The sequence below is a fragment of the Dipodomys spectabilis genome, unplaced genomic scaffold, assembly GCF_019054845.1.
Source record: "Dipodomys spectabilis isolate Male_0828 unplaced genomic scaffold, ASM1905484v1 ptg000461l, whole genome shotgun sequence".
Taxonomy (NCBI): domain Eukaryota; kingdom Metazoa; phylum Chordata; class Mammalia; order Rodentia; family Heteromyidae; genus Dipodomys; species Dipodomys spectabilis.
In genome coordinates, this window is record NW_024871138.1 from 22,759 (window position 1) to 44,451 (window position 21,693).

At 51.1% G+C, this 21,693-nt stretch overlaps 1 protein-coding gene across 1 annotated transcript in view; it reads right to left on the minus strand.

Moving 5' to 3' along the window:
- Nprl3 (NPR3 like, GATOR1 complex subunit) overlaps positions 1-21,693 on the minus strand; it is a 32,005-nt gene extending 10,312 nt beyond the window's left edge. The window contains exons 1-7 of the mRNA XM_042668667.1: positions 21,527-21,693; positions 20,228-20,297; positions 17,552-17,681; positions 15,599-15,673; positions 10,759-10,912; positions 7,762-7,843; positions 1,500-1,637 (exon numbers count right to left, since the gene is read on the minus strand). Of these exons, the coding sequence (XP_042524601.1) occupies positions 1,500-1,637; positions 7,762-7,843; positions 10,759-10,912; positions 15,599-15,673; positions 17,552-17,681; positions 20,228-20,297; positions 21,527-21,644 (767 nt within the window). The 5' untranslated portion in view covers positions 21,645-21,693. The remainder of the gene's footprint in view (positions 1-1,499; positions 1,638-7,761; positions 7,844-10,758; positions 10,913-15,598; positions 15,674-17,551; positions 17,682-20,227; positions 20,298-21,526) is intronic.

Here is a 21,693-nt window from a genome sequence, read left to right on the forward strand (position 1 = left end):
TACTACTTTTTTAAAAGAAAATTTACAAGAATTACTGTTATTCCCAGGGAAAAGAAATTAGAACAAAACACAAGAGGAAGAACTGAATACCTCACCAATTCCGCATCCTACCCCTGGGATCAACTAGTATGTTTGCTAATTGCAGAAGAGTGAATTTCCTCCTGAGGTAATGGTCCCAAACCCAGGAAGAGCAAAATCCCCTACACAGACTGAGAACAGAATGACATAAACAGATACGCTGAGCAGGGAGAATGGGAGAAAAAGCATCTGACCTGGAGAGCTGATTGTGGGGGTGGGGAGGGAACTGTCAGTGCTTTGTTTTCTGTGATTTCCAAATGTTCTAGAATGTGCCAGGATCTCATTTCTTTCTTTTTCCTTTAGATACTGGGACTGGAACCAGAGTTTCATGCCTGCTAGTCGAGTGCTCCATCATTGAGCTACAACCCTGGCTTCAGGCGCGCACGCGTGTGCGTGTGCATGTGTGTGAGCACACGCACGCAAGAGACGCAAATCTCCAATTAACCACCAAGACGGCTGGAAGGGGAGCTGTAACTCAAGAGGTAGAGCACTAGCCTTGAGCAAAAAAAGGCCAGGGACAGTGCCCAGGATGGGTATTAAAAAAAAGTAATAATAATAATTTCTCTTTTTTTTTTTTTTGGTCATGGGGCATGAACTCTGGGCCTGGGCACTGTCCCTGAGCCTCTTTGTGCTCAAGGCTAGAGCTCTGCCACTTAAGCCACAGCACAACTTCCAGTTTTCTGGTAGGCTTTCCTGCCTGGGCTGGCTCTGAACTGCGATCCTCAGATCTCAGCCTCCTGAGTAGCTGGGATTACAGGCCTGCGCCGCTGGCAACCCAGCTCTCCCCCCCCCCCCCTTTTGTGGGGCTTGAACTCAGGGCCTGGGCGCTGTCCCTGAACTCTTTTGCTCAAGGCTAGCGCTCTACCACTTTGAGCCACAGTGCCACTTCCTGTGATATATTCTGACTTACTAGAGCTCCGGGTTTTCAGCACACTACGCCACACAGCCTTCTGAGTGGCCCAGCCCAGCATGGGGTACAGACCCTGGCAGGGAGCGGCCTCACCCAGCAAAGCAGTCTGGAAGGGCCCAGGAGAAACCGAGGACAGATCATTTCTGGACAGAACCAGATACAAAAAACATGCTTTTGGGGCTGGGAAGGTGGCTCAGTGGTAGAGCGCTTGCCTTGCATGCATGAGGTCCTGGGTTCGATTCCTCAGCACCATATAAGCAAACAGAAAAAAGCCGGGAGTGGTGCTGTGGCTCAAGTGGTAGAGCTCTAGCCTTGAGCTGAAGAGCTGAGGGACAGCGCCCAGGCCCAGAGTTCAGGCCCCACAACCGGACCCAATAAAAACAAAAAACAAAAACATGCTTTTATTAACAGTGGAGCACTTCCTGACAATTGTTTGCATTAAGAAGAGAAGAACTGAGGGATAGAAGAAGCTGTGGAGTCTTGAGAAGAAGGCAGGAGGAGGGTTTCTTACCGGATGGCTTTCAGGCTCCGCTCGATGGCCTCGGGGGGAATCAGGCTGGAGGCTGTGTAGTGGATCTTGTGGGGCAAGCAGAAGCTCACCTCCAGCCAGCTGTTGATGTGGAGCCGCACCACACCGGACGTGCACAGGCTGTTGGAGAGTGGACACCATCACTGCAGGAGACTTCTACGCATTCACATGGACTCTTTCTAAACACGCACACATCACTACACTGGCTCAAGGGCATTGCCTCGTACAGTGTTCTAGGAACGGAGGACGCTGCAGATGGCCACATCAGGGCAAGAAAGCATGTTTTCAAATCTCAGTACAGTGAAGATACGAAAACACGCAAAGAATACATACATACAAATTAATTTCTGGAGAGCCTTGGGATTGTAGTCCAACATGTCTGTCACAGCTCTAAGAGAGCCCCTCTATCTCTCCTGCAGACTTAAAGCAGCACAGGCATTTAATTCAGCAGCGGCTGCCTTCCTGGGGCCCTGGCAGACACAGGGCACCTTGTGAAGGTCTTCAGCCTACCCTGCACTGACGTAGGCAGCCAGGCAGGGTAGGGTCTGTTACCAAAGAGAGAACAGGTAAGGGCAAGGGGGGGGGGGGTGTCAAATCCCCTAGAATGTTATAACTGTATGAAACAAACAAGCAAACAATAAAAGCGAGCTGGGCATTAATGGCTCATGCCTATAACATTAACTATTTAGGAGGCAGAAATCTGAGGATCATGGTTCCGAGCCCATCTGGTAAGAAAAGTCCCAAGACGGGCTGGGAAGGTGGCTCAAGTGGTAGAGCGCTTGCCTTGCATGCCTGAGCCCCTGGATTCGATTCCTCAGCACCACATAAGAAAAAAGAAAAAAGCCAGAAGTGGCGCTGTGGCTCAAGTGGTAGAGCACTAGCCTTGAGCTGAAGAGCTGAGGGACAGTGCCCAGGCCCAGAGTTCAGGCCCCAAGACTGGACCCCCCCCCCAAAAAAAAAAAAAAAAAAGAAAAGAAAAGAAAAAGAAAAGTCCCATGAAACTCTTTATCTCCAATTTTAACTCACAAATAAAAAAGCTGGAAGTAGAGGTATGGCTCAAGTGGGAGAGCAGCAAAATTGAGTGAAAAAGCCAAGAAAGAATGGAAGGACCCGAGTTCAAGCACGAGTACCAGCACCAGAAAAGAGGAAAAAACAAGACACAAAGTGCCCTTGCCACCCCCACCCCCTCCAGGTGCTGGCTGTGCGTCTGGTGCCAGGCCTGTGGACACCAAGCCGTGGATACAGAAGCAGCTGTCAACCCAGCCCCAAGACTCCACTGCCACGGAGAGAGCCTCTTGTTCCCTGTTCTCTCAGTGAGGCCGACTCGGGTCTTTCGGACTCCAGACTACGTTCAGGCCGCACCTGGCTCCTCACTTCTTCCGCATTCCAGGCCAGACAATGAGTAGACCCTGTAGGCTGTACCAGCAGGCATGCCCGGAAGGCAGACCTCCCCGGGCCTAGCCGGAGCTGCGCTGGGCGTTGACGCCTGGCAACCTCAGGGTCTACTCTCCTCGCAGCCCAGGGCTCCCACCTGGGCAGCCCATTCAAGGCTTTGCCACACAGGGGCAGCCCTACACGACCTGCCCATGCCTCCCCATCTCACTTCCTGCCCCATCCTCAGATACCCGAGCCTCAACTCAAGCACCACATCCCAACTCCTGACTCCTGCCCAACACTGGCCACAACGGGCTCATCAGAAACAGACCTGCAGGCACGTGGTGGCTCTGAGAAGTGTTACAAATGGAGGAGAGGGATCTGAGAACCGTGCTGGGCACTATGGGCACGCTCTCGCCCAGGAAGCCCCTTCCTTGACCACAGTTCCGTACTGGACATGTGTCCCTGTAGGCGCTCCCAGGGGAACCGCAGCCAGGAGGAAGGAGCTGTGTGGGAGAAAGAGTTGCCTCCCCAGTGGTGCCCACTAAAGACAATTCTCTTGGATCTCTTCCTTTCTCTTGTGTGTGTGTGTGCTGGCTTAGGGGCTTGAACTCAGGGTCTGTCACGCTCCTTTAGCTATTTTGCACTTGGGACTCTACCAACCTGATCTATGCCTTCGGTCTAGCATGTCTCCGGTTAGTTGGAGATGGAATCTCACAGACCTTTCTGTCTGGGCTTTCTGGCTGAGATCCCCAGATCTCAGGCTCCTAGGTAGCTACGATTGAGTACAGGAATGAGCCACTGGCATTTAGCTGGAGATGATTCCTACAGCCTCTTCCCTGAAGCTCCCTAAACACCAGCTCTGAGTTACTCTCAGGCAGGAACAAGAGATGGGGAAAGGAAATATGCAAAGAGGATGTAACACATCTGTGCCCCTCCAAACAACCCTGTTACCTTTTCCTCAGAGATATCTAGAAAATCCATGCCTGCCACTCCCCAAGACTCAGAACTGCTGAGGAGAAGGGCCATGAGTAGGGCTCGCAGGTGAAGGGTGTTCCCAAGAAACACACGAGAAAGTTCAGTGACTATCAAGATTTTGGAACAAACACTTCTTTTAAATGCTAAGTATGACTGAGAAAACAAGAGACCCACAGAGCTGTACCCTCTGCAGCCAAGATTTTTATGGCAGAAAGCTCGCATCAAACCCTGAGAAACTGCCTGACCTCCCAGGAGTCAACGATCATGAGAGATCATGAGAGATCTGCCCCGGGCACCAAGGTCCCTAGCTCCCTTGACAGCACCCACACACAGATGGGAAGGGGAGGGGAAGGAGGCTTCAGACTGCGGTAGCAATCTCTGTGAAAACAATGAACTCCACATAACTTTCCACAAGGTCAGAAGTTAAGCCAGAAGCCACATTTAAATCTGTCAAGAGGAAGGGAAAAGTAAGGTTTGTCCTTGTTTTCTCAGAGTTTATGCCCTGAAATTTTTCCCGTTAAGCTTCTGCCTTTATTTATTAATAGAGTGCTTCATTGTTTGGTCTGAAAAAGCTCTGCAGGAATCCTGGCCCCCAGGCTTATCCAACACTTGCACAGCCAGAGAAGCCCAACCCAACCTGCAGCAGCAGATAGACGCTTCTGCCAGAGCCCTGCGTCCTGATAGGATGACTGGGCACGGACGGCAGGGGTTCAACCTCCCACACCAGACAGCTGCCGCACAAGCTTATCCCACGCTCCACCCGTCAGCCTCCAGCCTTCTCCTAACGACATGGCTCACCTGACTGCAAAGTTGAGTTTTGGCCTCAGCTCTGGTCATTGCTCTTCCTACCACCTGTGTCAGGCAGGAGCCGGCCTGCGCAGGACAGACCTGCCCTGCAGGTCATGTGTCCTCTGCAGCCCCCTCCCTCTGCCCTGCTCTCCACCGAGCCAGGCTAAGAGGAAGGGGTAGGACCAAAAGGCCTATATCAAAACTTCAAACAAAACTTGTTTTGAGACAAGTTCTTTGCTATATAGCCCAGACTGGTCTCAACTCACAATCTCCTGGTGCTAAAATCACAGGCATACACTGCCACAAACAAAACTTTACCCGCAGGTGTTTTTTTGTTGTTTTTTCCTTTTATTTTTAATTGTGAAAATACCATACAGACACCTACCTGTATACTGACAATGTACAGCAGAGAGGGAAATAAAGAAAGCAACCTCATTCACAATAACACCCCCCAAAATAAAATATTTAGGAATTAATCTAACCAAAGATGTAAAAGAACTATTTAACAAAAACTATGAAAACTTAAAAGAAGAAATTACAGAAGACACCAAGAAATGGAAAGACCTTCCATTCTCTTGGATCGGCAGACTTAATATAGTGAAAATGGCAATACTGCCAAAATTAACATACAAATTCAATGCAAATTGCAATGATGTACATTTCTGAAATACAGAAAACAGTCCAAAAATTCATATGGAACAACGAAAGACCTAGAATAGCCAAAACAATTCTAGGCAAAAAAGACAACACAGGAGGGATCTCGAAGCTGGACTTCAAACTCTACTATAGAGCCATAATAACAAATAATACTGACACAAAAACAGACCCGAAGACCAATGGAATAGAAGATCCAGAAAACCACATGCCTACAGTCAGCTGATATTTGACAAAGGAGCCAAAGACATACAGGGGAAGAAACACAGCCTCTTCAACTACTGGTGCTGGGAAAACTGGGAGGCCACATGCAGAAAACTAAAAGTGGACCCCATGCCGGGGGCCAGTGGTTCACGCCTGTAATCCTACCTACTCAGGAGGCTGAGATTTGAGGATCGAAGTTCAAAGCCAGCCCAGGCAGGAAAGACAGTGAGACTCTTATCTTCAATAAACCACATGAAAACAGGAAGTGGTGCTGTGGCTCAAGCGGTAGAGTGCTCATCTTGAGCTGAAGAGCCCAGGGACAGCGCCCAGGCCCAGAGTTCAAGCCCCATGACCAACAACAACAACAAAAGTGGATCCCAGCCTATCACCATGCACCAACATCAACTCAAAATGAATTAAAGATCTTAACATCAAACCTGAAATCTCTGAAACTACTGCAGGACAGAGTAGGAGAGACACTTGAACTTATAGGCACAGGCAGGAACTTCCTGAACAGAGTCCCAGGATCACAACAAATTGGAGAGAGACTCGACAAATGGGACTACCTTAAAATAAAAAGTTTCTAGCCGGGCCGGGCGCTGGTGGCTCACGCCTGTAATCCTAGCTACTCAGGAGGCTGAGTTCTGAGAATCGCGGTTCAAAGCCAGCCCGGGCAGGAGAGACCGTGAAACTCCTATCTCCAATAAACCACCAGAAAACCGGAAGTGGCGCTGTAGCTCAAGTGGTAGAGTGCTAGCCTTGAGCTGAAGAGCTGAGGGACAGCGCCCAGGCCCAGAGTTCAAGCCCCACGACCGACAAAAAAAAAAAAATTAAAAAATAAAAAGTTTCTAGCCGGGCGCCAGTGGCTCATGCCTGTTATCCTAGCTACTAAAGAGGCTGAGATCTGAGGATCATGGTTCAAAGCCAGCCTGGGCTGAGACTCTTATCTCCAATAAACCACTAGAAAACCAGAAGTGGCGCTGTGGCTCAAGCGGTAGAGCGCTCGCCTTGAGCTGAAGAGCACAGGAACAGTGCCCAAGCCCAGAGTTCAGGCCCCACGACTGACAAAAAAAAAAAAGTTTCTGCACAGCTAAAGCTATAGCAACCAAGCTATAACAACCAACTAACCGGGAAAAAATATTTACCAGCAATATATCAGACAAGGGGTTAATATCCAGTATATACAGGAAACTCAAGAAACTAATCCCTCCCAAACCTAACTAACCAATTACTAAATGTGTTTTCTGCCAGTTTGGGGGCTTGAACTCAGGGCCTGGGTGTTGTCCTTGAGCTTCTTTTGCTTAAGGTTAGCACTCTACCACTTGAGCCATAGCACTACTTCCAGCCTTTTCTGTGTATGTGGCACTGAGGAATCAAACCCAGGGCTTCATGCATGCTAGGGGAAGCACTCTACACTGAGCCACCTTCCCAGCCTTCTACTCAGCTTTTGATAAAAGTAACAAATTCAAAAGGATTCCTTTGGAATCTCCCTGTCTAATCTCCAATCTCACTAAGTGTCACTGCTTCTGTTCTTGTGTTGATTGTGGGGCTTGAATTCAAGGCCTAGATGCTGTCCCTAAGACCATGGACTTTCCTGCCTGAGCTGGCTTCAAACCGTGATGCTCAGATCTCAGCCTCCTGAGTAGCTAGGGTGACAGGCGTGAGCCACCAGCACCCAGCAAAGAGAGGATACTGGAACAACAATAAAAGCATCGGTCAGTTAAAAAAAAAAAAAAAAAAAGGGGAGGGGGAGCACACAGCTCCAATAAACCACCAGAAAACTGGAAGTGGCGCTGTGGCTCAAGTGGTAGAGCACTAGCCTTGAGCTGAAGAGCTGAGGGACAGCGCCCAGGCCCAGAGTTCAAGCCCCATGACCGACAAAAAAAGAAAAAATACTTTCAGGCTCTCAAACAACTTAAGGTTCATTTTTCTTTTTTAAGAAAAGTCTGGGGCTGGCTTGTGGCTCAAGTGGTACTGTTTGCCTAGCAAGCATAAGACCCTGAGTTCAAACCCAAGTGCTGGAAGGGGGAGGGGAGGCCTGGAGATGCTTCAGGTGGAAACTATCATGTGAAAAATGTATACCAAGGTCACTTCCCTTTGGAAGGACCACACAGCTGTTCCTCCCTGTCTGGTCTGTTCTCACCCCAATCACCGCACTACACAGCAGAGAGACACTGCAGCAGTGCCCAGCATAAGGGACTGGACCAGGAGCAAGAGGCTCAATGAGCACGTCCATGTGCCTTACCTGTCATAAGCTTCCTTGAGGTCCCTGGCCAGCTTGCACTTGGGCAGGATGTGATGGAACGGAGACTGAGGACCTTCATCTCCTGCAAGAATCACAACAGAGAAGGACATGAGAGCTTCCAAAGCAAGGAAACATGCGTAGGCCCCAACAGAAACCATCCTTAAATCCAGTCCAATTCCAAAAAGGTTTGAATGACTTTAATCCAAACAATAGGAAACTCTCATTTCTTTTACAAAATATGTGCATCCCTGTGAATTAAAATCAGACTTAACCTGATTTGTTTGACCACCTATACATGGCCCTACAACCTCACAGACAGGAGTAGGCAATTTCACCGGTCACTCTAGACAGACTGTCTGAGACTCCATCTTCTGTCCTAGTGATCAAGTATTTCCAGGCTACACCTCAATCTTCCTCCTATATGTATGTGAACGTACTGTTTTCCCAGTACTGGGACTTAAACTTGGAGCCTCATACTCTTGGCCCTTTCTACTGACTGGCACTCTACCACTTGAGCTATACCTTCACTTGCAGCTTTCAGCTGGTTAATTGGATACAAGAGTCTCCCAGGCTGGTACTGAACCACAGCTTTCCGATCTCAGCCTCCTGAGTAGCTAGGATTACAAGTATGAGCCACTAGTGCCAAGATAATGCAATTCATTTTTAAGATGGCAATATTGGCCTAGCACTGGTGGTGGCTCAAACCTGTTCAAAGCCAGCGGGGAAAAAAAAAAGTTCATGAGACTCTTGTCTCCAGTTAAGTACCAAAAAAGCTAGAAGCAGGGCTGTTCCTCAAGTGGTGGAGTGATAGTTGAGGGACAGCGCCTGGGCTGAGTTCAAGCCCCAGGACCTGCACACACAGAGAAAGATCGAAGTGCTGTATTAATCCTTCTCCATCAATCTCTAACAAAAAAATTTATACTTCAACTGAAATTTTCACTTCCAGTGATAAAAAGTCTTTTTTTTTTTTTTTTTACCAGTCCTGGGATCCTAACTCAGGGCCTGGGCACTGTCCCTGAGCTTCTTTTGCTAAGGCCACTTGAGCCACAGCGCTACTTCTGGCTTTTTTTTTCTGCTTATGTGGTACTGAGGAATCAAACCCAGGGCTTCATGCATGCTAAGCAAGCACTCTTCCACTGAGCCACCTTCCCAGCCCCCAAAAGTCTCACCTTCTAAAGAGAATTTTTCCCCCCCCAGTCAGTCATGGGGCTTAACCTGGGGAACAGGGGCTTCTTTTGCTCAAGGCTAGCCCTCTACCATTTTTGAGCCACAGCACCACTTAGGTTTTCTGGTGGTTAATTGCAGGCTAAGAGTCTCATGGACTTTCCTGCCAGGGCTAGCTTTAAACTGGGATCCTCAGATCTCAGCCTCCTGAATAGCTAGAATTACAGGCGTGAGCCACCAGTGCCTGGCTTTAAGAGAATCTTTTCTTTTTAATGAATTATCATAATTATAATTAATAACTGACCAAAACAGAAAGCCTCTTATTTTTTTTGGGGGGGGGGGTTCTGGTCATGGGGCCTGAACTCTGGGCCTGGGTGCTGTCCCTCAGCTCTTCAGCTCAAGGCTAGCGCTCTACCACTTGAGCCATAGCACCACTTCCGGCTTTTTTCTTTTTGCTTATGTGGTTCTGAGGAATCGAACCCAGCGCCTCAGGCATGCAAGGCAAGCGCTCTACCACTGAGCTACCTTCCCAGCCCCGTCTTTTTTTTCTTTTTTGTCTGAGACCAGGACTCAAACTTGCTTTCACTCATTGAGTAGTACTCTATACCACATGAGCCATGTCTCCAACCCCAGAAAATCTCTTTATGTGTGTGTGGTGTTGGGGACTGAACCCAGAACATTGAATATGCTAAGTAAGTAGTTTACTACTACTTTCAGTCATACATTACAAATTTTAACATTTAATTTTCAAACCAAAAATGTAAATTTTTATTGAAAATGCACTTGAATTATACAGTTTTTATTATTTTTCTTGAGGGGGAGTTGTTTTTGGCAGTCATGGAGTTTGGTGCTTGCCTGGTTTGCTAGTTTAGCTGGCACTCAATCAGCTGAGCCATACCTCCAGCCTATTTTTTGCTTCTTATTTTGGAGATGGAATCTTACAGACTTTCTCTTCTGCCCAGGCTGGGTTCAAATCTCATCCTCCTGCACAGCTAGGATTATAAATGTGAGCCACCAGCTTCTTTCTTTTCTGCTAATTTGAGTATGACAATCACTGCTTTTACCTGTAGCTACAAAGTTTGATTTCAGTTGTGTTTCTCACTTTCTATTCTGTAGGGAGCTGCTAGCCTTAGTAAAGTGGGGTAGAGCTAGCTAGCAGGATCCCTCCATACTCTGGCACCTTTGGGTATGCCAAACATTGTCCAGTGATCCACCAACAAAGGTTATTTTTCATAACTAGTTAGATGCTCCAGGAATTTGGCTAAAAGCCAAGAATGGAACCCACCCACCTCAACTTTCCCAAGTCTCCCTATACCAGGACAGGTCCAGCAGGACCTATACTAGTAAGAAGGGCCAGTCCTGTGTAAAATGTGACCACACATCAGTTTTTGAGGAAGGAGAATGTTTCCAGTTGGGAAATCAATTTAGGCACATAAATTCAGGCAAGTGGATCTAAAACTGGGCTTCTGGGAGTCTTCCTATGCAGGGTACTATCAGTCCAAGAGGAAAACCACATAGCTCCTGACCCAGTTTCCAACCTGCACATCGGGACAGTCCCTGATCCCAGGTTCCTCCAATGCTGTAGTTCACCCCTGATGGCTGTGCCGTGTGGCCTGGGGAGGTCTCTGGAGGCACAGTGCTTCTCTAGACTCGGGCACCCTTTGTGACAAGTGTTCCTAGAAACAGAGGGCCAGTTCATGGGACCATCTTTTAATGCTCATGCTTCTTCAAAATTAAGAGTCCAGAGCCACTACCTGGCTCTACTCCAAAGATTTCCACACCACCGCAAAGCCCATGCCGGCCCAGACGGTGCTCGGCCACCACCGCACTCACCCTCCGCCATTGTGGACACCTCGTCCTGGAGCGCCAGGATCAACTTGGCCTCCCGCGTGAGGTACTGGCAGCGGCGCTCCTCATGCTGCAGCACGGTGGCAATGCGCCTCGACAGGCTGTGCAGACAGCTAATGACGGACGGGTCCGCACCGGCCTGCGGAAGAAGCACAGGGGCAGTGCACTGGGCAGGCTGTGCAGACGGCTAATGACGGACGGCCCGCACCGGCCGGCGGAAGAAGCCCTACACAGACTCAAACAGCTAGACACAGAGCTGAAGAAGACCTAACACACAGTAACTTAAAACATGAAGAAAGCCTCTCCACTCTACATGCTCAGGCTGCTCTCCAGGCCACTAGCATGGAACCTCCCTGTGCCCTCTGAAGGCATTCACAGAAGTGCTGGTGTCAGTCGGGAACCGTTGCCCAGGGGGCTGTAGAGATGACCCTGTGGGGGCCCCATGTGGGAAACATCTCCACCATGTCAGACATGTAAGCAGGGCACAGGTCCAAAGCTATGGGATCCTGGGTCACAAGTCCTAATCTGAGGAAGAACCACCAATGACTGAGTTGGGGAAACTAATCCAACCGTGCTGAGAACAGCCTGGCCTGAGCACTGCTGGGTGTGAGTGGCCTGTGGTACATAAGAATGCAGTCATAACAGCCACATTGCCACAGGCTCACAGTACAGTCACAGAAGCACCATGCTCTGTGGCCTGGATTGGAATCCACACTCAGGGTTAGTGTGCCCCGGTCAGTCCCTGGCCCTGTGCCCCCTCTACACCAGAGTGGGGACAAGGTCAAAGGAGCAGGCGAGAGTGGCCCTTCCCCCTCGAGAATCTATCAGGGGCCAAAGTCAGCAGGCAGGTGTATCTCCCCAGGCCAAGAGTAGAGCCTGTCACTGTGGGGTCTGTGAAGATGTGCCAGAGAGCAGATAACAGAACCCACATGACTCAGGACTTCTGGAGGCCGACAGGGATGCTGAGTCATACTACAGTGATGGGGTGGGGAAGGGAGAGGGGCAAATGGCACCACTGATTAGAAAGAACCCCGGGGGCTGCCTTCCCTTTATCAGGCAGGGCAGTGCCTGATCATGGTTCACATCGAGACTTCAGGCTCAAATACCTTGTTCACCTGGATGTGGAAGAAGTGTTCAGAATTCTCAGAAGATCCCAAGTTCACACCCAGAACTCACGTGAGGCAGACATGCCAAAAGGCAGCCATGCTTCCCCTTCGGTCCAGGGCACGGCCTTCACCACGACCGAGGCACTCACAGGACAGAGACGATGCCGTGAGACAGCACACACGACTAGCGTTTGTGTAAGAATGCCCTCACTGCAGCAGGCTAGCTATCACCGAGTTTGCTGCACTCACGGACGGCCTGCATTCAACAGACACGCTTCAGGCCCACGTCCCTGCCTCAATACTCCTTCTACACCTACAGTGGATCAAGGAAGCACGCATCTCCGTAGCTACTCACATGACAGGAAGCAACACCAAGGTTACTCCTGAGACTTTCTCACACCTCACATTTGTATTTAAATGTAACCAGGCTTTCAAAGATAACGTCCTGTGTGCAGGATATACAGACACAAATACAATTGAGCCATCTGCCCAATGGATACAGAATGTGTGACATGACGAAGGGAGGAGAGAGCCTGGAGAGCACAAGCCCACGCACGCACTCATGCACACGTACGCATGCATGCACATATGCACCTGCACACATGCACACACACACATGCACGCACGCACACGCACGCACGCACATGCATGCATGCACATACACACATGCGCACCAGGCCGGCTATGTGGTGTCTTGCCTCAGACAGGCCAAGGGGGGTAGTATTTTCTCAGTCAGGTAGTTCCAATGAATCAGGTACTAATGAGTACCACCAATTATTGTAAGTTTTGTCAAACATGTAAAAAGTATCACTGCATAATACAAATACATTCTGTTACAGATGTGTTCTGAAGCATAAAAGAATGGACAGACAGGTTTTGGACCTGCCTTGATAGAGAGGAAAAGAAACAGACAGAGCTAACGGGTATGAGTCCTCAGAGACAGGCATATCAATGTAAAAAAAAAAATCTACATAATCATGAAGCTGTTTGTCATCTTAACAATATTCCAGAGGTAGACTGCTCGGTCTCAGGGCCTGCATGTTCCGTTACCAAGTACTGTTTTCCAGAGATCAGAGCCGGCATGAATCCGACCAGGAGGCCCACAGCTGCTTCTCGCCCGCTGGCTGCCCCGGGCCAGGCGCAGACGCGCGTGTAGCATTCATTATGGTATGTTTATTCATTCGGGTTTTTTCCTTTTTTTTTTTTTGAGCTATATGCATGCTGTTATCATATAAGAAATGTAAGAATGGGGCTGGGAAGGTGGCTCAGTGGTAGAGCGCTTGCCTTGCATGCATGAGGCCCTGGGTTCGATTCCTCAGCACTACGTAAGCAAAAAGAAGAAAGCCGGAAGTGGCGCTGTGGCTCAAGTGGTAGAGCGCTAGCCTTGAGCTGAAGAGCTAGGGACAGCGCCCAGGCCCAGAGTTCAAGCCCCACGACCGGACCCAAAAAAACTAAAAAAAAAAGAAATATAAGAATACTGTGAAAATACAGAGGGTGCAGGAGAGGACCAAGCACAATGGCAGATCACCATCCGATCCTTCAGGCCAAGGACAGCCACCAGTAACAAATTTGAGAAGGCGTTCTGATTGGGCTGTTTATTTGCAGTGCTGGACGAGAAACTCCACTGAACTACACCCTGAGACAGGACAAAGCATTGGTATTCATTTTGGTCCCTTATTTATCATCAGTTTTGTGTGTTTTGGTGGGTTTTTGTTTTGTTTTATTCTGCTTTTGCTAGTACCAGGGCTTAAACTCAGGATCTGGCACTGTGTCTTTGGGCTTCTTTGGCTCAAGGCTAGCACTCCACAACTTGAGCATAGTGCTACTTCCAGCTCTTTCTGTGTGTGTGGTAGTGAAGAGGTAAACCGAGGGCCTAATGCATGCTAGGCAGGAAGTCTACCACTGAGCACACTCCCAGCCCCGGTATCCAGTTTTAACAACTATGTTCCACTTAAAAGCAGCTTTTCTCTACTAGGTTGATTTTTGGGGTTTTTGGGTCAGTCATGGGGCCTGAACTCTGGGCCTGGGCGCTGTCCCTCAGCTCTTCAGCTCAAAGCGAGCACTCTACCACTTGAGCCACAGCCACCTCCAGTTTCTAATGGTTTATTGGCGATAAGAGTCTCATGGCCTTTCCTGCCTGGGCTGGCTTGGAACCATGATCCTCAGATTTCAGCCTCCTGAGTAGCTAGGATTATAGGCATGAGCCACCATGCCCAGCTACTAGTTTGATTTTAAATAGTGTATTTCAAAGGCATTCCATTATTTTATAATCAGTAATTTACTATTTACTATGTATTTCAAAGTCCCATCATAATATAAACCAATCTTACCCTGGATATACTTTTTTTCTTTATGCTGGCCCTGTGGCTTATACTCAGAGCCTGGGTGCTGCCTCTGAGCTTCTTTGCTCAAACTAGTGCATTACCTCTTGAGCCACAGCTCCATTTCTAGTTTTTTGAAGGTTTATTGGAGATAAACAGTCTCAGGGGCTTTTTACCTGGGCTGGTTTCAAACGTTAATCCTCAGATCTCAGCTTTCTGAGTAGTCAGGAATTTAGGCTAGAGCCACTGGCACTCAACTACAGTTTATTTGTATCCTTTCTACTCTGATAGGCCTATTGGAAAGGCATTTCCTGTAACTAGTGAAGACAACCTCAGACAGAGCTAGAACTATCTTAAGAAATATCGAGGAGCTGAGCACTGGGGGCTCAACCCCTATAATCTAGCTACCCAAGAGGCTGAAAGCTCTTGAGGCTGAGACCTCCAGCAGAGGCAGGAGAAAGTTCTTCAAAAAACTGGAAGTAAAGCTGTGGCTCAAGTAGTACAGTGCCAGCCTTGACTGAAAAGCTAAGGGCCAGTGCCAAGGCCCTGAGTTCAAGCCCCAGAATCAGCAATAAAAGAAAAAGAAAAAAATTGGCTTGAACTGAAGGCACGGCTCAAATGGTAGCATGTCAGCAGCAAACAAGAAAACCAAGTGAGAACGAGGTCTCTGAGTTTGAACCCAGTACCAAAAAAATAAGCAGGAAAAAAAGAAATACGCAGAACGAACCCAGAGACAGGAAGTAGACGGGTGAACTCCAGGGTTAAAGGCAAAGAGAGAATAAGGAATAGCTAACTGCTAACGAGTTCTCAGGCACTTTCTTTTAGAGGGGGAAAGCATTCTGATCTAGACAGTGGTGATGAGTAATGATGGCTGCCTCCAACTCACAATCCTCCCGTCTCAGTCTATGATCCAAAATGCGGGGATCACAGGCATGTGCTACCACCACCGGCTTCAGTAAAGATTAAGACAGGGCCGAATATTTACTGTAGCTCAATGGTAGAGTACTTGTCTAACCTGAGAGCCTAGGTTCCATCCTCAATACAATAATAAATAACATTTACATTATAACCCATATTACATGTATTTTACAGGGAAACAGGAAGTAGAGGTGTGGCTCAAGTGGTGGAGTGCCAGCTCTGAGGAAAAGTCAAGTAAGAGAGTTAGAGCCCCTGAGTTCAAGTACCACTACCACACACGCACGCGCACGCGCGCGCGCACACGCACACACACACACGCACACACGCACACGCACACACACGCACGCACACACACGCACACACACACACACACACACACACACACACGGGAAACACTAAGGGTGAGTACCGTGGCCCCATCACAGCCTGAGCTCTGAGGCAGCGAGATTGTCACTGAAATGGGTATGTGCAAAGACTCACCCTTAGTGCAAATACCACATTAAAAAGAATCATCGTAGGAGCTTCCCTCTTCGGGGATGGATCTGTTTTGGAGACCTGGAAAAGAGACATAACCCTAATAAATTGAGAGGCATGACTTTACAAAGACAGGCATCTAGGGCTAGTATACTTGGGAAAGAGCCCCAGAGAACTTGAGAAAGAACCACCTGGGGTCTCTGAGAAGTGACCAGTGTGTCTGTTAGAGGAACTGCCTTGTGCACAGGAGTGACGGGTAATCCAACAGAGCCCAGACACGACAGGTCTGGAAAGGAGCCCACAGACCCATTCCCTGTTGCTATTCCTGGAATCCACTTGCAAGCACTCAGGCTGTTGGCCAGGTATGGCCACTGCTCAGAACCATCTAGAGATGAGAAAATGCTAAAAGCCAACAAAGGCCTGGAAATCCCTGAGGGAGACAGCCAGTCTCCCTAGAGCCAAGTCCTTACTCTGTGCTCCCAATTTCTGCATCCAGCTACCTTGGGTCACAGGCACCAAAGCATTCAAATGCAGCAGGCCGCAGGGCACGGCACAGCTCTACAAAGCCAACTGCAAGTGTTGCCACTAGGAGGCGTCAAAGCTCTGCCTTCAGTTCTATCGGCCACCCAAGGAAGTACCCATCCCAGTTCTACAGGGTGACTGCCAATTCTCCCCTCCCCTCTGACCACAAGTGAGGAGGGAGGTGCTCCAAGGTGCCAGACACATCTAAACACCTCAGCGGTTCTTTTCAGGAGCTTAACTGTGGAGAAGCCTTGCAAATCACAGGACAGAGCCTCACACAATTTCTGGATTGTAGAAATGCAGGTGAGTATGTGTATCCTGGAAACCCTTCAGAATCTGAGTAATGCTGGCACTGACCCTGCCTGTGTGCGGGGCTGACTGGAGGTTGGGGTGTACAGACCCCTCAGGTACCAGTTCTCCATCAGAGAACATAAATCCAAAGCTTAGTAAGTGCAAAGTGGTAAGACTGGCTATGCGGGCTGGGAAGGTGGCTCAGTGGTAGAGCGCTTGCCTTGCATGCATGAGGCCCTGGGTTCGATTCCTCAGCACCACATAAGCAAAAAGAAAAAAGCCAGAAGTGGCGCTGTGACTCAATGGTAGAGCGCTAGCCTTGAGCTGAAGAGCTGAGGGACAGCGCCCAGGCCCAGAGTTCAGGCCCCACGACCGGACCCAAAAAAATATAAAAAATAAAAAAAATAAGAGACTAGTAGAGTGTCTCAAGTGATAGAGTACACCTGCTTACTGAATATGAAGCTTTGAGTTCAAACTCCGGTACCACAAAACATAAACATAGCCGGCGCCAGTGACTCACACCTGTCATCCCAGCTACTCAGGAGGCTGAGATCTAAGGATATCAGTTCAAAGCCAGCCTGGGCAGGAAAGTCTGAGACTCTTATCTCCAGAAAACCGGAAGTGGCGCTGTGGCTCAAGTGGTAGAGCACTCTCTTTGAGCTAAAAAGCTGAGGGACAGCGCCCAGGCCCAGAGTTCAGGCCCGTGACCAGATCCAAAAAAAAAAAAAAAGACTGGCTATGCATAGATGATTTAATAGAAACAGTCCTAAATTCAGGGGTTTGAAAGATGCTGGTAAACTCATTCTCTTGTCCTCCTCAGGAGACAGACACCCATGTATAAAAGGGACAGCCACAGTAAATAGAGACCTAGAATGTGAGTGGCAAAGGCAGCTGGCAGGGAGTCAGAGGGGAGCTGAGCATTGAGAGTGCGTGCCTAGGATGTAGGAAGCCCTAGGTTTGATCACAGCACTGGGGGGGGGGGGGGGGGGGGGGGGTGCAGCCAGTGGCCCATGAAGTTGTAACAAGCCCTGGCTGGGTCTGGCCCTTATGAGCCAGAGCCCTTATGAGCTCAGATTTGAAGCCCCCAGAGCCAGACAGGGCCAGGCCCTCCCTGGCCAGGCAATCCCAGCTGCCCAAGGGCCCTACCTGCCCCAAAGCATGCTGCAATAGTGTTGGGTGCCCCACAAACCGCACATTATCGATCTTCAGTTCAAACTTTTGGCCACACATTTCAGACTTGGTTGCCAAAATGGTTGCTAGAATAACATCTGAAAACCTGAAAATTAAAACAGAGGATGACAATAAACTAACCACATATGCTAGCACCCAACACCCCTAAATGGGAGGGTCTCGGTGGCACTGCTCTGCCCCAGTGCTGATGGGCAGGCAGGTCTCAAAATCAATCGCTCTCTTGCAGCAAGCCCCAAGTTATGGGTGTAAAATCACCAGAATTACAGGTAAAAGGCAGGAGACGCACAGGCTGGAGGCACGTGCTGCCATCTCTTGCATGACAGGTGGGTCAGCTGAATGTGGTACTGACCTCAGGGGAGGAGCCTCTCGCAGACAACACTCAGGCTGCTGGACTAAACCTCTGGCTCAACCTCCAGGACCTCTGCCCTGTCCTACAGTGCTCAGTGATGGGTGTGGACTGCTAAAGAAAGGCCTTTCTCAGGGCACAGCTGCCCAGCCTTTCCCTTATCCCAAACCCTTAAAGCTTTCCAGATTTAACGCATGCCCTGTTGCAGGACTGGAGGGATGCACAGAACCGGCTGCAGTGAGGAAGTGGGAACCACTCGGATATGGGGAGGCCTTCAGCTCTTCCAAGGTGCTTCTGTGTGAGCCTGCCCATTGGTAAGCCTGGCCTCCTAGCCTGGGGGACCCAGATAAGGGAGCCTACTGCAGGAGCAGAGCACTGGGTGTGGGGCTGCCTCTTATCTCAAGAGCCCAAGGACTGGGGCCTCTGCTCTGGACACCTCGGTGTACTCCCCCCAACTGTTACTGACTTGGGCCTGGAAGGAAAAGACCTGTGTTCACCAATCCACCAAAGAAAGCATTTCTAATTCCCAGGTCAGGAGGGCATCATGTCTAGGGGAAAGTGGCTCCAGTGTCCCTAGGGCCATACTCTGCCCCAGACAAGGAGATCTACTTAGTCCACAATCCTGAAAAGGACAGCGAGACACAGATATTCAGTGTGCTGCTTCTTTCCTAGAGTATGCTTCTCTCCTGGAGGCCGTCCACTGGAGGGAGGGGGGACTAATTTCATCATAATGAATAATCAATCTCAGGAAGATCAACTTCAACAGCAGCTGTAGCACCACTCAAATATTGCAAACAGTAAGCTGGGCACCAGTGACTCCCGTCCTGTAATCCTAGTTACCTGCCTTTAACTAGCCTTGAGCACAAAAGCTCAGGGACAGCACCCAGGCTATGAGTTGAGTTCACGCCTCAGAAACTCTGACATCCTCTCTCCTCCCTCTCTCTCTGTCTGTCTCTGTCTCTCTGTCTCTCTCTCACACACACACACACAAGATAAACTAGGGTTAAAAAAAAATCTAGGAAGAAGGTCATTGGGTCATATCCAAGTACTAAATAGGGCTTTAAGAAGGGAGGCAGCCAGGTACCAGTGGCTCACACCTGTAATCCTAGCTACTCAGGAGGCTGAGATCTGAGGATTGCAGTTCAAAGCCAGCTCTGGATGAAAAGTCACTGTGAGACTCTTACCTCGTTTAACCATTCAAAAACTGGAAGTGGCACTGTGGCTCAAGTGGTAGAGCGTTTGCCTTGAGCACAGACAGGCTCAGCACCCAGGCCCTGAGTTCAAGCCCCACAACTGACAAAAAGTAAATTAAGAGGGAGGCAGTCAGAAGCAAGAACCCCGATGATGTCAACTGATACATGGATAAAATGCAAGAGAAGCAGCTGTGGACTTTCCCAAGTGGGCCTCACGCCGGTGGAGGGCCTCGGTGTTCCAGGCCCGGAAGGCTCATGCTGCTTCCCAGCCTTACTCCAGACCTGACAAGATCCTCCAATCATCGTAGGGCACCTGGACCCACAAACAAACCAGACTGGTCAGAATGGGCTGCTGTGTCTCTTGTACAGTCAGGGTATGGTCAAATCTTCCAACATTAATTTTGTTGAAGACTTTCTAGAGCTTTCAGGACCCATGGGCAGTTCCTAGGTCTCCTTCCTCAAAGCATGCTCGCTCTCGGAGTCTTAGATGGAAGCACCACAGGCTTTCTACAAAAGCCACACTTCCCCCTTGGCCTGTCATGTGTGTGAGGAACCCGCAGTGTGGTAGTTAAGTCCAGCAAACACTTCTGCTAGCCACTGGTTCAGTACCAGTAGCTCACACCCGATCTAAACAAACTCTCTACCATCCACTGACTCGGGATTCAGAAGTAGCAGAACCCAGGGCCTCATACATGCAAGGCAAGCGCTCTACCACTGAGCTACCTTCCCAGGCCCATTAATAAAATAAACTCTAAAGAGAAGCACCCCATGGTTTTCCTTCTTCATTATATTAAATACTGAACTAATTATCTTGAAAACATCCTTTAGGTCATTTCATCATTAAGTCTCTGAAAACCAACTTCAGGAAGTAGGTACTACTGGCCTTCCTGGGAAACTCCTTGCACAAGAGCGCTTTCTGAGTAACCCTCAAATCCAGAGCAAGGGAGAGGCACAGGGAGGGGGTGGAAATACCCAATGAATGAAGAAAAGGGACACCCGAATTCTCAGGGGACAAACAGTTTAGTCCCTAGGACAGTGATTCTGCCCAGACTTAGCAGAACCAGACCCAGCCCATAGTGACAGAGTGCTTACCGGGAGTCACCATCCTGGTCATCAGCATGGTCACCTGTGTTGTTAACAGCGTATCTGCTACGGGGCTTATCTGAGGAAGGGCAGAAAGGGGAGAAGGGCTAAGAAAGAGGGTCTCTAACACAGGAGCATTGTGAAACTATTCAAACCGATGCTTTCAAAGCACTGTCTAGTCACACCATGGAATATTACTCATTCACTAAAAAGGAATAAACATGCAAGAATGTAAAACATCAGTTGAATTAAATAAACCCTACCAGAAGGACAACTACTTCATATGTATTAAAACACACACACACTCACACTCACACACTGGGGGGAGGGGGCCGCGCTCGGGGGGGAGGGGGCCGCGCTCGGGGGGGGGGGGGAGGGCCGCGCTCGGGGGGGGGGTCCGCACTCGGGGGGAGGGGGGCCGCACTCGGGGGGGAGGGGGCCGCGCTCGGGGGGGAGGGGGCCGCGCTCGGGGGGGAGGGGGCCGCGCTCGGGGGGAGGGCCGCACTCGGGGGGGAGGGGGCCGCGCTCGGGGGGAGGGCCGCGCTCGGGGGGAGGGCCGCGCTCGGGGGGGGGAGGGCCGCGCTGGGGGGGGAGGGGGCCGCGCTCGGGGGGAGGAGGGCCGCGCTGGGGGGGGGCCGCGCTGGGGGGGGCCGCGCTCGGGGGGGGGGGCCGCGCTGGGGGGGGGGCCGCGCTGGGGGGGGGGCTGCGCTCGGGGGGGGGAGGGCCGCGCTGGGGGGGGGCCGCGCTGGGGGGTCCGCGCTCGGGGGTAGGGGTCCGCGCTGGGGGGGGAGGGGCCGCGCTGGGGGGGGTCCGCGCTGGGGGGGGGCCGCGCTGGGGGGGGGCCGCGCTGGGGGGGGGTCCGCGCTGGGGGGGGGCCGCGCTGGGGGGGGGGCCGCGCTCGGGGGTAGGGGTCCGCGCTGGGGGGGGGGCCGCGCTGGGGGGTCCGCGCTGGGGGGGGGGTCCGCGCTGGGGGGGGGCCGCGCTGGGGGGTCCGCGCTCGGGGGGGTCCGCGCTGGGGGGGGCCGCGCTGGGGGGGGGGGCCGCGCTGGGGGGTCCGCGCTGGGGGGGGGGGCCGCGCTGGGGGGGGGGTCCGCGCTGGGGGGGGGGTCCGCGCTCGGGGGGAGGGGCCGCGCTGGGGGGGGCCGCGCTGGGGGGGGCCGCGCTGGGGGGGGGGCGGGTTTCTAAGCGTCTCGGCTGTCCAGGCCTGTGGCGGGGCGGGGCGGGGCGGGGCGGGGCGTGGCGGGGCGTCGGTCGGCCCGTCGGTCGGCCCGTCGGTCGGCCCGTCGGTCGGCCCGCGGCCCCACTTACTGGTGCGGGACGCCGGGTGCTCCGGGCTCCTCTGGAACGGGTACCGGAACAGCAGCTTGTTGCCCCGGCTGCCCGAGCTCACCAGGATCACGCTGATGGGACTGGTGTTGTCCCCCATGCCGCGGGCGGGCGGGGGCCCGGGCGGCGCCCGCGGCGAGGCCCGGCGA